The 15,204-nt window shown below is 35.5% G+C and overlaps 2 protein-coding genes across 2 annotated transcripts; both read left to right on the top strand.

Annotated features, from left to right (window-relative positions):
• The first annotated feature begins 379 nt into the window (after positions 1 to 379).
• LOC103419021 (uncharacterized) lies at positions 380 to 4,407 on the top strand. Its single transcript, XM_029100202.2, has 4 exons — positions 380 to 798; positions 1,088 to 1,255; positions 1,479 to 1,963; positions 3,849 to 4,407. The coding sequence occupies exons 1-4, from the start codon at positions 504 to 506 to the stop codon at positions 4,218 to 4,220; spliced, it is 1,320 nt and encodes a 439-aa protein (XP_028956035.2). The 5' UTR covers positions 380 to 503; the 3' UTR covers positions 4,221 to 4,407.
• A 4,766-nt stretch (positions 4,408 to 9,173) lies between these two features.
• LOC139194263 (large ribosomal subunit protein eL38z/eL38y-like) lies at positions 9,174 to 9,623 on the top strand. Its single transcript, XM_070818601.1, has one exon. The coding sequence runs from the start codon at positions 9,382 to 9,384 to the stop codon at positions 9,580 to 9,582; it is 201 nt and encodes a 66-aa protein (XP_070674702.1). The 5' UTR covers positions 9,174 to 9,381; the 3' UTR covers positions 9,583 to 9,623.
• The last annotated feature ends 5,581 nt before the right edge of the window (positions 9,624 to 15,204 follow it).

Raw genomic sequence — 15,204 nt, 5'->3', positions numbered from 1 at the left:
TCCCCGTATATATGAAGTTTACAAGGTAAATTTTAATCTGAATTTTTTTTTTTACAAATCTTGTAGCTCAAAATTATTATTATTATTATTATTATTATTATTATTGAGTGAGTTGTAGCTCCAATTTTTTTTTTAAAGAGTACGATAATAAGATACGAGAAGTACGTACAAAAGAAAGGATAAATTACATAAATGAGTCTTGATAAAAACCTTGGCCGGATTTTATAGCTCCAAATTTAAAAAAAAAAAAAAAAAAAAAAGAAGAAATAAAACTTTCTAGTATGTCTTTCTCAAAAGAAAAAAGAAGCAAAAACTCCTACTTTGTAACCCTCTTCAAAGTCCAAACTCCGAAGTCATATCCTTATGTAGCTTATGGCCCATTTGGTTCACGTTAAGCTGAAGTCCAAGTCCAGTAAGCTCTGCTCTCATGTCGTCAGAAGAAAAAACAGAGCCACTCCAGCAGCAAAACAACACAAAGTTTCAGTCTTTTAGATTTCCCAGAAATGGATCTGCTCTGCAACGCATACTGTAATGCCTCCGACAACGAAGAAGCAGAAGCAGAAGGCATTAAAGAAACCTTCACACCCCCCAACCCGAAGCGACTCAAACCCGATAACCCGTTTGCACATACCAAATTTCACCATCCTCTACCGGAGTCAACCCAGTTTCCGACCACCCAAGCAGAAGCTCCGGTTCCTGGTCGATACATATCCAAGAGGGAGAGGGCGTTATTGGCTACCCAACCTACTGTCCCCGAACCGAACCCGAACCCGAACGCTCCTGTCACGACCTTGCCTGGTACTTTGTCAATTTCATTTGTAAATACTTGTGAATTTTATTATTATTGTGTATTTAATTTTATAGAAACATAGACTGTTAATTTGAAGAACAAGGACTTACATGAAACGTATTCGTTGCCGCAACGGCATCCGGTATTTGCATTATTGGACCAGGGCATCATGGTCGTGCTAAACCCTTTTCATATAAGTTGTTCTCTGTCAATTTGTAAGGAAAAAAAAAAAAAAATCTCGTGACAAGTTCACTGAAGTTGACAATGCCACTCATATATGCATGTTGTTGCTGGCAGTTTTTGGGAGTATTTCGGATTCAGACGTTCGTCGAGATGTTATGTCGTTGTTGAGAAACAAAGGGAAAAAGGGTCCATCGCAGCTTGGCCAATTGCCCCAAAGAACGTCTGTAGCTCTAAATAGGCATACCAAAGCTGTCAATGCTGTGCATTGGTCACCAACTCATGGTGAGCCCTACTTTTTCATGAACTCTTGAATTATGACTTACCCTTTTCAATTCATAGCCTCATGACACTAAATTTCCGTAAAGATTGGTTCTTGGATGTTGTTTTATCGTAAATTTTGATTTTAATATATTGTTTCATTAGTTTGAGTAGAAGGGCGTTGCCAATTATGTACTTTTATATACCAATTGTACTTATTGATCTGTTCATTGGAGTTAGTCAACAGCTCATCTTCTTGCCTCTGCTTCAATGGATCACACAATCTGCATATGGAATGTGTGGAGCAGTGATCAGAAGGTAGCCCGTGTGTTGAATTTTCACAGTGCTGCAGTCAAAGATGTGAAATGGTCACAGCAAGGATTGTCTGTTCTTTCTTGTGGATATGACTCCTCATCAAGGCTAGTAGATGTTGAAAAGGGGTTAGAGATTCAGGTTTTTAAGGAGGATCAAGTTGTCAGTGTTATTAAGTTCCATCCTGACAATTCCAACCTCTTCATATCAGGGGGCTCAAAAGGCGGAATCAGGTTGTGGGATGTTAGAAGTGGCAAGGTGGTCCATGAATATATTCGTGGTCATGATCCCATCCTTGATTTAGAATTCAGCACCAATAGCAAGCAGATTATATCCTCTAGTGATGTATCCGGACGCAACCTCAGTGAAAATTCTATTGTTGTTTGGGATGTTTCACGACAAGTTCCACTATCTAATCAGGTAAGAGATCTCTTCCAGTCTTGCTTCAATATGTGTTGCAAATGCGGTGTTCAATCTGTATATCAAAATATGGTTGCCCCTGCATATCCTGATTGTATACTGAGCTGAACTTGTATATACTGTAATTCTGCATCATCCTGTAAGAATTTACATTCATCCTGTAAACTTGTTTTGCCTTACTTTTGGTAATCTGTTTAGAATGCATGGTAAGTACGATGTTAGATATAACACAAGGCCATTTGTAATCATCTTCTTAATGATGGAAGACATGCGATACTAAAGGTGATGACTGCATCAGCTAAAATATGTGACACAATTCACGTGGAAGAAGGATGTTCCACAAGGCCATTTAGTTTGCTTTGCTGTCAAATTTGTGACACAATTATAAAAATCTCATATTTTAGAATAAATTGGTTGTATGTTTACTTCTTGGAACAGTAAGGGAGTGAATGAGAGTCATTTTGCTTATTATTGTGTTTACCTGCAATAAAATAAAAATATATCTGAATCCACAAAATCAGGAATCTTTTTTCTGATTATTCAGTTATGCATTCCTGATGGAAGACTTTGCAGTTGGAACCACCCCAGCACAAATAAACTTTTTTCTTACTCAACTCTAGTTTACTAGAGTATGGCAAGTTCTTCCACCAATTGTTCTTACAATACTACAAAATTGCCCAACTATTTTCTCTTAATTCTATAAGCACTTATGCAGTTATGCTTACAAAGAATAAAGTTTATACGAGGGTCAAAAATGCATGATATGCTACATCTTCTGAAAAGAAATGATGGAAGGTACAAAAAACATTTTGAACAGAAAAACAACTACGATAGCATTCTAATGGGAAAATAATTTTGGCATTTGAGATGTTTATTATAAGTAGTTGAGAAATTAAAAAAGGGAACTATTATCGGCACTCCAAAAATCTAATTGTTCACTCCTCGTAAGAGTATTTGTCTTTCTATATATAGAAAGTTTGGAGTGCACAATTAGATTTTTGGAGTGCCAATAACAATTAGATTTGTTTCTGCTTTCAAGATTGATGTGCTTTGTTTAATGCTTAGAAGGTGATAATTCTATTCTGAGGACAGAACAGAACTATTGTTGTTGGAAACATATATTTTTGTATCTTGTAAATCCATCAAGTTCATTGGATAAGGAAGAATGGAGGCATTCTTATTAAAAATTTAGAGATATTGAAATCAATATAGTTTAACCTAGTTGTACAGTGGATTACTTTTTTTGGGATCGGTTTGGTTGCTTTGTAGTGCAGGGATTTGGGATCAGTTTGGTTACATCTGTTCTGAATGACTTAATTTCATTTTCATTCATTATGTTAAAGTACACTATCTTAGTCATCTCTCATGTGTACAAGTCTTCTGAGATATGGTCATGATCAAGTTCTCTAGGGTCATGTTTTGGTGACAAACTATTGAAACTAATACAGTAATCATTAACTACTTCCGAGTAAGTCCAAATTAGATTTACTGTACGTTGGCTTTTGAATGTTCCTCTGTAAAGAGAAAATGGTTTGGCGTAAGAAATTTATCTCTTTCAATTGAAAATATTTTGTTAGTTAACATTGTAAATCATACAGGACCATGTATTGCAAGAGGTTTGCTAAGGTTGCTAGTTGTTAAAAAATATATGATCAGAAGTATGATTTGTTATCATTTGAGACATTGCACATGCTACTCCTATTTTTCTTTATTTGTCGATATTTTTCTTAATGTTTATTGTATCCACATTTGTGATCATTTATGCATTTTCTGCCACCTTACATCACTATCAATCTTGTTAACCATTTATTTTCTCGTAATAATCACATTGCTTCATTCATGTTCCATTCTGTAATTATGTTAAACTGATATTTCTATGTATCAGGTTTATGTGGAAGCCTTTACCTGTCCCTGTGTGAGATCCCACCCATTTGAACCATTTTTTGTTGCCCAGTCAAATGGTAATTATATTGCAATCTTCTCTTTAAGTCCCCCCTTCAAGCTGAACAAGTACAAGAGGTACGAAAGCCATGGAGTATCTGGGTTCCCCATTAAGTGTGTATTTAGCTTGGATGGGGAAAAGCTAGTCTCGGGTTCCTCCGATGGTTCTTTATACTTTTATGACTACAGGTCTTCTGAGCTTGTTAGAAAAATCAAGGCGTATGAGCAGGCCTGCATAGACGTTGCTATCCACCCCGTCATGCCGAATGTGATTGCTTCGTGCGGTTGGAACGGAGAGGTTTCAGTGTTCGAGTGAGTTTCTCGTGTAAAATTTTCATACAAGAAATGTAGTGTTTGAGTGAGATTTCACTGCCCGACAGTGTTTGGTTGTTTAAGAGAAGGATCGAGTACGTTGAAAGCAATTTCTTGCATTTGTTACAAGAGAAACTGATGTAAATGAAACAAAAATGAAGGTTTAATTAGAAATTTCCTTTGTTTTTTTAGCGTTTGTTTGCTTATTGACCAGTAACAACTAACTTGTTTTAGCGCTGGTTGGGAAGTGTTATTTAAATGCCTAGAAACCTTTTGGTTTGACACTAATCCTTAGTTAAAATGCAAGTGAATCTTTAAAATACTTAGTTATGTGCTTTCAACTAAAAGCACATAACTAGTGCTTCTTGTAGGAAACACTTCAAGTGCTTTTGGAACCCAAAAATATTTTCTCTAAAAGCCTAGAATCGCTTTTGGTGAAAATGTTTTCTAAACTAATTCCTAGTTAAAATGCAAGTGAATCTTTAAAAACAACTTAAAAAGTGTTTTTTGCAAAAGTCCATAACTAGTGCTTCTTGTAGGAAACACTTTAAATGCTTTTAGAACCTAAAAATATTTTATCTAAAAACGTTTTCAATCATTCTAAGAGTACTTCTAAATGAGTCCTTAGTTATTTGATTCTTCCTACTTCAAGGGATTGTGAATTATATTAGAGAACTTTAACGAAAAGCTCATGATATTGTTCATTTTAACGAAAAATCACATTTTTACACTAAAAATTTAATCATGGTACTATTTATTTTATTTTTTATTTTATCCTTATCGTTTAAACTCAAAGTTTTCAAACTCTTTTCATTTTCCTATTATATTACCTTATCGTTTAAAATCAAAGTTTTTAAACTCTTTTCATTTTCCTATTATATTATCCTCTAATAGATATTTTCTCCTAAAACTTTAGCTTTAAAGAGGTCATGTCACAATGGATATTTCACATCATACGTAACGTTTGATAATATGTGTTTGGGGCTTCGCAAAATTCTGCTTTAAAAAAACTAAATAAAAACTTTTAGGATATGATTTGGGGAAGTCCTAAAGTTTTTATCTTGCCGACTTGACACCCAACAGTTAACGCTGTTTATTTGTTTTTATTATTATTATTATTATTATTATTATTATTATTAAGGGAGGAGGAGAATTTAAAACTATTACAATTATTTAAGATGGATTGGAGTTTTTTCAAAACGTATGAGTGAAGACTCGATATCCTATCCACTATGATTTGGTTAGTGCTCAGTAGCAATTGTGCAGGGTGAAATGACTGGCAATGCAATTTAACGAATATTAGGAGATAGGGAAATCGACACTGAAACTTAGGGAAGGGATGAATGAAAACCTAAGTTAACCACTGAGCTGCAAATCGCTTTTGAGAGTCGGTGGTGTAGTTGTCCCTGAGCTATTGCTCTAGGGTTGGGGTTTCATGCCTCTTGTTTTCGAGTTCTTAGGTTTTTATTTTCTTGGTTCATACATACTACCTGATTCTCAACCCTAATCTCATCGTTCCTACATTCATCTTTTCACCATCTCCTCTATTAGTTTCTCATCTTCCCTTTACCCCAAATCCCATAAATTTGGGATTTTAGGGTGTTTCCAATTTGAGTGAGTTTTCGTATTTATCATGGTTGATTTGGGTTCTATGTTTTTCATGTTTTAGTTTGACTTGGTTGGTGCCTCTTGCTCTAGTCCTATTCATTTCCAAGTTCTTGTCATTGCTACTATACGATCCTGGTTGATTTCCTCGTAGTGGTTGACAGTGAAGGTGAAGTGAAGGTGACGCTTATAGTGACGACGTTTTTAGTTTTGTTGATCTAGGGTTTGTTTATGGTTGTTGCATTTGGTCTTCCCTTTCTCTTTGAGGCTTTGAGCTGCTATTGTTTATGGGCTTGAGTTTAAAGTTTTTTTTTTTTTTTTTTTTTTGTCAACATTGAGTTTAAGGCTTTTAATACATGTTGTTCCCCTTTGGAAAAGGGGCTCTTGAAATGTATATGCCAACATTGCCAAGAGCATGTAATGGAGTATTATCTAAGATGAAAGGTAAACGTACTTGTTGAAAATTGTAAGCCTTTAATTGATTAGAGGCAAGGGACTTGATGAATGTGTTGAAAATTTAAGTACTAAACAAACAATAAAAAAGCCATATAATAAAGATTTTTTTTTTTTTGCTTGACCTAGGATCAATATGGGAAGGATTTGAAATAAATAAATGAAGGTGTTGAAGGAAGTTCATATACGTAGCTGTTAGGTATGGGGCAATCTGGCAGTGTGGAGCAGTTGATAGCAATACTGTGCAGGTGCTTCTAACTTAGGCAGACCTACCATGATGAAACAGAAAAATGATTCACTTAAGAGGGGAGGTGTGGGGGCATACTCAAAACTATGCTTTTGTTCATCATCCACTTCCCTTTCCATCAAAGAGGAGAGAAGAGAAGGGAGGTGAGTGGGGGGGCCAAAAAAAGGATGTTAAAACAAGACACAATTATGCAATTCCCTTTCCAATTGTTCATGGGGGTCAATTGTAGGGGGGACATGACACACCACTTCTCTCCTTTTTAGATGCATTTGCTAATGGGACCAAACTCCCCCTCCCCCTCCCCCTCTAAACCCCAACCAACCCCCACCCCCCACCTCCACCCCTCTCTCTCTCTCTCTCCCCCCCCCCCCCCCCACCTATCTTTCAAATACCACCTCAATCACAAAACACACACAAAGCACAAACCCACAAAAAACAAGTCAAAAACCAACAATTTTTCTCTAATCCAATTATTAAATATATATATACACACACACACACACACACATATATAAAAGCATGCTTGTAACTCCATTTTTTCAATAGCACTATCTAGACACACTTTCAGTTCTTGAAAACATTGATGGTCCACATACAAAACTGTTTGTATTGGAAAATATGGCAGCAAACCCTAATCCCATTTAAAGCAAAGGAACACAGTCATGCATACCTACTGGCCTATATCCACATTATATATAATATTTTAATATTTATATGTGTGTGCGTGTATATATATATATATATATATATATATATATATATTTCAACCTTCATATGAATATGCTCCCCACCTTGCCTGGTCTCAAGCTGCAATCTTATTAAATCCATCTCTTTAATTGTCACACCATTAAAATTCAGAATCAAATGAGAAAAGCTAGCTAGCTATAGCTATTGCTAAAAAGTAAGAAACCAAATCAAAGAAAGAAAGAAAGAAACTGAAACGGTAAGCTCGAGTATTCTTCCTACTACTCCATATGACTTCATCATCAACTAAAAAGATAAAAAGAGATATACTTCCTTTACAGGAAAAAAAAATATTATATTCATAAATAATATCCATATATGTGTGTGTACTTGTGGTCAAGCGGGTATTCGCTTCATAAGGGCTCCACCAGCTTGCCATTCGAGCGACATGAAACGATGGGCTGAAAGGTTTTACCTAAGCCAAGCCAATTCATCTTTCGGAGGATTGGACATGAACTCCACGGTCCTAATCAATTTAATGATGTTTTTGCTTTTGATTAGGGAACCAAAAACAATATTATAAGGAATCTAACCTCATGCTTAACGATGCACAATCGTTGCTTTGGAATCACAAACCCTAGATAGCTCTCTCTCTCTCTCTCGTCTTTAGTCTCCTTCATTATCTTTCCGCCATAGTTTTTTATGTATATATTTGTGATCCATCTTATCATGTCTTCTGTTTTTTCTTTTCAACTTTAGTTAAATGTTTATCTTCTCCTACATGCTAGGCCATAATCAAAATGTTTTATGTTAGATACAAAGTGTTAAATATCACCAATCCCTCATCCAATCCTGGCCTTGTAAAGTAGCCGACAGACTCATATTTATTGACATCGCCATGTGATTTGTGGCCTCAACCAAGTCATCCCATTTGGTTGGTTATTCTTTAATTTTGTTTTTCCCTCTACTCTCAAATGGATCAAGAATTGTAAGATATTTGAAAAAAAAAAAAAAACAACCAATCATGATTTTGTTAAATGACTTGTTCTTCCCAATTAGGATTAGGAAGTATTCCTTTATTAAAATGATTAAGTTTCCTTGTTCATGTCGTAGACTGCTCCACAGAGACATGACAGACATGATTGCAATCTATTTAATGTAAACCTAAAATTAATTAAGAAAGAATTAATCATATTTTCCAATGGCAATGATATCCCATAAAGCTTAAGCTTAAGATTATGTCACCGGTTGACGCCATGGTCCTAGAAAGCTGAGTCCAGCTAGAATCCAGTTTAATTGGATATCAACTATTTAAGCATTTTTCATTTCAGCTTTTCAAAAGATTTGCTGTTTCCTTATCAACGCAGTAGTTGAATTATTGAATAGTAACACTGTTCATGCATAGATTGCATGAATTTATAGTCAACTTAGATATCAGCTTAATTAGTGATAGCTAGCTAGGTGCACTGTTTAGTGTTTGCCTTATCTTAACGTAAGGATTGCTAGCTGGCCTGGAAAATTAATAAAAAACACTAGACAATGTGACATTATATCAATTATCGACAGAATTACGGGGTTAATAACTTAATACTAGAAACTATACATTTTGGTGGACACTAACAGTAGTGCCCCCTCTCCTGATTTTTGTCGTCAATGATATGGAAAATGAAAATAAAAAACACAAACTAAGTGAGGAAACAATCAAATCATATCAAGCACATGCTCAAACAGAGGAGAAATGGACGAGAAATGTTATTTCTAGATTATTTGTCAACGTAAGATTATCATGTTCTTAAATTGAATCTGAATTATTGATCAAGTTAATGTTGAATGCAAATCTAGTTAGTCTATATTCTCAATCATGCAACATGAAGCATGTCATATATAAATGCCGGACAATCTATTATGAGAGACACTACTCTACAATGGACATCAGGGGCGGATCCACAGTGGGGTCAATGGGGTCACACGACCCCTTGGAAGCCATGGAAATAACCTTGGAGCTGCTGGTGCGACCTCTTGGAGCTGCACACCACGTGGTCGACGAAATGTCTGAAGGAAGAAGAAAGAGTTCGCTTGCAGGTTGAAGAAGAAGGAGGCTGCTGGCGCGTTGATAGCCTCCTCGGACTTTGAGAGAGAACTCGCAGCCTCCGGTCTCGACCGAGCAACAAGCAAAATGCCGAAGCAGATCCATGAGATCAAGGATTTCCTTCTAACTGCAAGAAGGAAGGATGCTCGCAATGTCAAAATCAAGAGGACCAAGGATGCTGTCAAGTTCAAGGTTCGGTGCTCCAAGTACCTTTACACACTTTGTGTGTTTGATTCCGAGAAGGCCGACAAGTTGAAGCAATCTCTTCCTCCAGGTTTGAACGTTTAGGACCTTTGAACAAGGATTTTGGAGTAGCTGGTCACGCTATCCTACCAAGACTCGATGAAATGACGATATGCATGTCGTTTCTGTTAAAAAAAATTTGCGCGCTGCGCGTTATCTTTATTGACCCCTCTAACATTATTTCCTGGATCCGCCACTGATGGACATATACGAAAGTTTACATTATAGACACAATGTGCTTTACTATATATAGGGCAAATCTTTGATGAGGCAAATATGATGGAAGTGATATAATCTTTGATTCTGAGATCAGTTTCATATTTACTTCTTTTTTTTTATCAAAATATTTACTTTATTAGGGGGTCTTGTAGTTTCACTTGAATTATCTTCATATATCTTTCCTAGCTAGTCACTGATCAATTATCATGAAGGAGGATGCATGCAGTTACAGAAATGCTCAAATATTGCTTCAACCGAAAGAAAAATGAACGTGCATTTCCTAGCTAGTCACTGATCAATTAGGAAAATACTTCACATCCCAACCTAGGTGACAAGTTATGAACACCACATTATCGCATCAAAAAGATAGCACATTGTATTATCCAACATAAGAAGGACACCTAAGTTGAAACTTGGAAAGAAAGAAAAAAAGAGTCGTCTAGCATTATCGAGAAGGCTATACATGATAAAATGCCACCATGCATTCCTAAAAGTATTGAGTCTGTGAAGGCTTGTCTTTGAATAGGACAAGGATTGTCTGCCCTCCTAGTTGTGGTGCCCTTCCATGCCCTCCTATTTTGTGCGGTTACGGTTAAGCCACGTCAATATTTTATTATTTTTTGTCTTATTATCTCATTAAAAAATTAATATAAAATATTGACGTGCCTTAACCGTAACCGCACAAAATAGAAGGACATGGAAGGGCACCACAACTAGAAGGTCAGACAATCCAAGTCCCTTTGAATAAAGGAGATTACACAATTATGTACCAGTATACTAGCTAGGTCATGGGCACGTACACCAACAATTCTGGATTGTTCGACCAGGTTGGGGATTGACTTACTAACATCGACATCATGAACAGCGTCCCTAGCTAATTTTTGGGGCACAAGAGTGCACAAACAGCTAGCTTTAAGCTCTTGTGGACAGAGACCTTGTACTATAGGCTAGCTATAGCAAGCCCTATGCCCTATAATCACCATCCATCATCATCCACGAAGGTGAAGTCCCAATTTCTGTAACCGGTAAAATCACTCAATCGTATGAAAGTGAAAGATCGATGGAGATAGATTACCAAAAAAATAAAAGACCGATAGAGATAGAGCATAAAAGCCACACTTACGCCAGTATTTCTTGTTTATATGTAATGGTTAGGCTATCTTCAACCGAATGTTCCAGAGGGCCAGAGGTGCGAAAATAGCCTGAAAATCTTCTTCAACCGAGGGTTATGCCAGAAGGCTTGTGGGCCCCAAGGAATCTGAAAAGGCCAAAGGACTGACCCCTTCCAGCCAGCCTCGGGCTGGCTAGAATTTTGCTTAAAACTGTCGGATATAACCGACAGGAATAATTTTGTTTATCGCAATAGTGTTGGTTATAACCGACATGAATAGTAACGGCTAGATAGGAATAATTTTAATTAATTGCAATCGTGTCGGTTATAACTGACATGAATAGTATGAAATTTTTGAATAGTCAGCTAGCCGTTGTATTCAATTTTTTTTTATGAATTTAAACCTTTTTTTTCTATTTTTAAATTCTATTTTAGTTTTCTATAACTTCTATTTTACAAAATTTGTTTCATATTTTTTTTAAATTCTATTTTTTTTCCTATAACTTCTATTTTACAAAATTTGGTTCATATTTTTTTTTTAAATTCTATTTTTTTTCCTATAACTTCTATTTTACAAAATTTGGTTCATATTTTTTTTCCTATAACTTCTATTTTACAAAATTTGGTTCACATTTTTTTTAAATTCTATTTTTTTCCTATTACTTCTATTTTACAAAATTTGGTTCATATTTTTTTTCTATAACTTTTATTTTACAAAATTTGTTTCATATATTTTTTTTAAATTCCATTTTTTCCTATAACTTCTATTTCACAAAATTTCTTTCATTTTATTTTAAATTATATTTTATTTTCCTATAATTCTATTTCACAAAATTTGTTTCATATATTTTTTTTAAATTATATATTTTTCCTATAACTTCCTAAGCCATTATACACCATTAAATTAAATTAAGTAACTTGAAACAACATTAAACAATATGAAACAACATTAAATAACATTAACCAACATACAAATTATACAACATAAAAAAACATTTAACAATATGAAACTTAAACAACATTTTTAAAAACATTTAACAACATAAAACTTAAACGCCTACTCCATGCTTCTTTTGGCCCAAAGATGTGCAACAAGATCCTGTTGTAGGTACTTGTTTGTGGCATGAGAACGTATCATTCTATAACGTCTCATGTACTCATTTATGGGGATACTACCAATTCTTGGATTGAAAGGCAAATTAGGCCCATCATATATTTTTGCACGAGCCCTTCTTGACCTATTTGGATCTTCTTCTTCGTCATCGGACTCTCCATCACTATACCCATCTCGCTCATCCTCCACTATCATATTGTGTAATATGATGCAAGACATCATGATGGAGTCCAAATTTTCTCGACTCCACCCTCTTGCCGGTTCGTCAATGATCTTCCATTGTGCTTGTAGAATACTGAAAATTCTCTCAACATCTTTCTGGTATGCCTCTTGGTGTAAGGTAAACAACTTTTCTGCGTCATTCCTAGAGTTTGGAATTGCTTGGACAAGTGTCGCCCACTTTGGGTAGATGCCATCTGCCAAGTAATACCCTATATTGTATTGACGGATGTTGATGTAGTAGTCAAGTTGAGGTGCTTTACCTTCCGTCAAGTTATTGAAGAGGGGTGAACGCCCAAGAACTGTAATGTCATTTTGGGATCCAGGGACTCCAAAGAAAGCATGCCAGATCCATGTGTCATATGAGGCAACCGCCTCTAACACAACAGTTGGCTTTCTCGACCTTCTGCTAAAGCCTCTTTACCATCCGGTGGGACAGTTCTTCCAATCCCAATGCATGCAATTTAATGACCCTATCATGTCCGGAAACCCACAGTCTTTAGCTTCGCGAATGAGCCAATTCAAATCTTCTTGAATTGGCTCACAGAGGTACTCGTCTTTGTAAACCTAAACAATTGTGTCACATAATTGTTCAAGAGTATGAAGGCATGTAGACTCAAACATACCATGGGTTTCATCCATCGAATCAGTTGGGGAGCCATATGCCATAATTCGAAGTGCAACAGTAACCTTCTGATGAGGTGAGAAACCAGGGCGGCCTGCTCTGTCTCGTTTCTGTCGAAAGTATGGATTGACCTACTGGACATCACAAAGTAAACGCTCGAAGACAAGACGCCTCATCCCGATGCGACGTCTGAAATCATCTTCTGTGTACACCAAGTTGGGGTTGAAGTAGTTGTTCATTAGATTGGCATGCGCCATCGCTCTGTTTCGTGGTTTGTAAGAGCGACCAGCAATAGAGCCACCCCATTGAGGTTGTTCCTTAGTTGGCTGACACACCATGGCCATAGCCATGGCTGCTGCTCTGTTTTGTTTGTTGCACCTTACTTGAACTTCTTCATCAGACTCCTCATCTTCTCGTCTCATTTGCGCCCATTTTCACTACTACAAAAGAGGCTATCACTGGCGGTGGAAAAACCAACAAGAAACCCCAATTACTGTCTGATTTTTGGTAAAAATCCGACATCAAATTGTGCAAAGTCGCATAGGAGAACCGACGCCATTGCTACTGTCACAAAAGGGTATTGAAGTCGGTTAGTCCCCTTAATCTGCCACCAAGAAGCAAAGTAATATAAAATAAAAACGAACAACAGCGTTGCTTAAAAGTGACATCTACACTTACGTCGGTTAGAAGCGACGTTGAATTCTGATATGATGGCGGTCCAAACCGACATCAAGCAACAATTAAAGAATTAAAATATCAAACCTACTGTCGGTCCTAACCGACATCACATAACAGTTAAACAAATAAAATACTCAAACTATTGTCGGTTTTAATCGACATTACATAACATATAGATACATAAAATAATTATTATGTTGTCGTCCATAAGCGACATCAAATATATTAATAATAAAAAAAATCTTTTTGCGTTTTTAATTAATAATAATTAAAAAAATTATATAAAAATAAATCCCACCATATGTCAATGAAAAAACAAACAATTTTAAGCAAACTTCATATTAAAAATAAAATTTCTACCAACTATATATTAAATTTAAAATTAACTACAATTCCTTAAAATGTACAACCCATACAAATTCTTCCCGAACTCTTGCAAAAGATTTTGAACCAGTTGTGTGGTTCATAGTTTTCAACTGTCGATTATACTTATTTTTTTCGACAATCTCCTAAAAAATAAAAGAATTTATTAGACAAATTTCAAGGTATAATAAAATAAATCATAAAACGTTTACCTTTGTTTTTTCTTTATTTCAATATGCCACCATCAGAATATTTTTGTAATCTCTAACCTCTGCCGCTACATGTTTCGAAAACACATTAGAATTATCACTAATGCATTTTCCTGACGAATCAAATGAACAAGGCTGCTCTTTCCAATTCGGAAATGAGCATCCGTGTCTCCGTTGAGTTGATCCTTATAAATACAGAAAAAACAATTAAAAACCAAGAAACAAAAATAAATTTTCAATTTAAGCATAAAACTAGATAAAATACAATACAGAAATTAAAATTAATAATCATAATAATTTAAAAATGAACCACCTTTGAGCTCTTCATTTTCGAATTGGAGTTCCTCAGAATGTTGATCTTCAAAATGGTGATCCGTAGCAAATCGGGAAGGACAAGAAGAAAAACTGAAAAGGAGGAAGAAAGGGATGCACGGATGAAATGGGGAAGGAGAAGAAGAAAGACTGAAATTGGGGGAGAAATGAAAGCACGGATGAAATGGGAAAGAAAAGGGTTTAAATATGGGTACTTAGTTGGCGTTGGCTTAAACCGACATGGATTGACTGAAGTCGAATTAAAAGCCACTGGTGTCGAATTAAATGTATATGGCGTCGGTTGACACTGACGCCAACCTTACACACTTTACTGATATTCACTTCACTTTCTGACACTCTTTATTGAAAATACGGCGTCGGTTTAAATTAATGTTGGTGTCGGTCTTAACCCACACCAACTTCTAACACACTTTTTGAAGTTCACATAGCGTCAGTTTAATGAAACTTGCATCGAATTAAAATATTATAGCGTCAGTTAAAACCGACACTAAGTTTAACCCAAATTTCAAAACAAGCAGGAAATTTCCCGCCTAATATTTCAAGAGTTCCATCCATTTCCCGCCTAATGTTTGGATCCAGCCTAATATTTCAAGATATCCATCCATTTCCTGCCTAATAATTAACCCAAAGAAAAAAACATAACAATTTTTTTTTTTGTTATCTCTTATAGCATTTTAAGATTTTAATAAATAAAATTTAACTTGAATAAAATACATAATATAAAACATAAATATAATTTTATTATAAAATATCATCACATACTAATTGAAACATAGTCTAACACTTAAAATAATTA

This window comes from Malus domestica, chromosome 03 (genome assembly GCF_042453785.1).
Source record: "Malus domestica chromosome 03, GDT2T_hap1".
Lineage (NCBI taxonomy): Eukaryota > Viridiplantae > Streptophyta > Magnoliopsida > Rosales > Rosaceae > Malus > Malus domestica.
The sequence above is the reverse complement of the archived record's forward strand: the minus strand, read 5'-3'. Positions and strand labels throughout refer to the sequence as shown.

Bases quoted from the DNA above. Each gene is read 5' to 3' on its own strand.
- LOC103419021 (XM_029100202.2), top strand. From the start codon at position 504: ATGGATCTGCTCTGCAACGCATACTGTAATGCCTCCGACAACGAAGAA. The intron at 799-1,087 runs GTACTTTGTCAA...TGTTGCTGGCAG, and splicing joins TCCTGTCACGACCTTGCCTG to TTTTTGGGAGTATTTCGGAT. The intron at 1,256-1,478 runs GTGAGCCCTACT...GTTAGTCAACAG, and splicing joins GCATTGGTCACCAACTCATG to CTCATCTTCTTGCCTCTGCT.
- LOC139194263 (XM_070818601.1), top strand. From the start codon at position 9,382: ATGCCGAAGCAGATCCATGAGATCAAGGATTTCCTTCTAACTGCAAGA.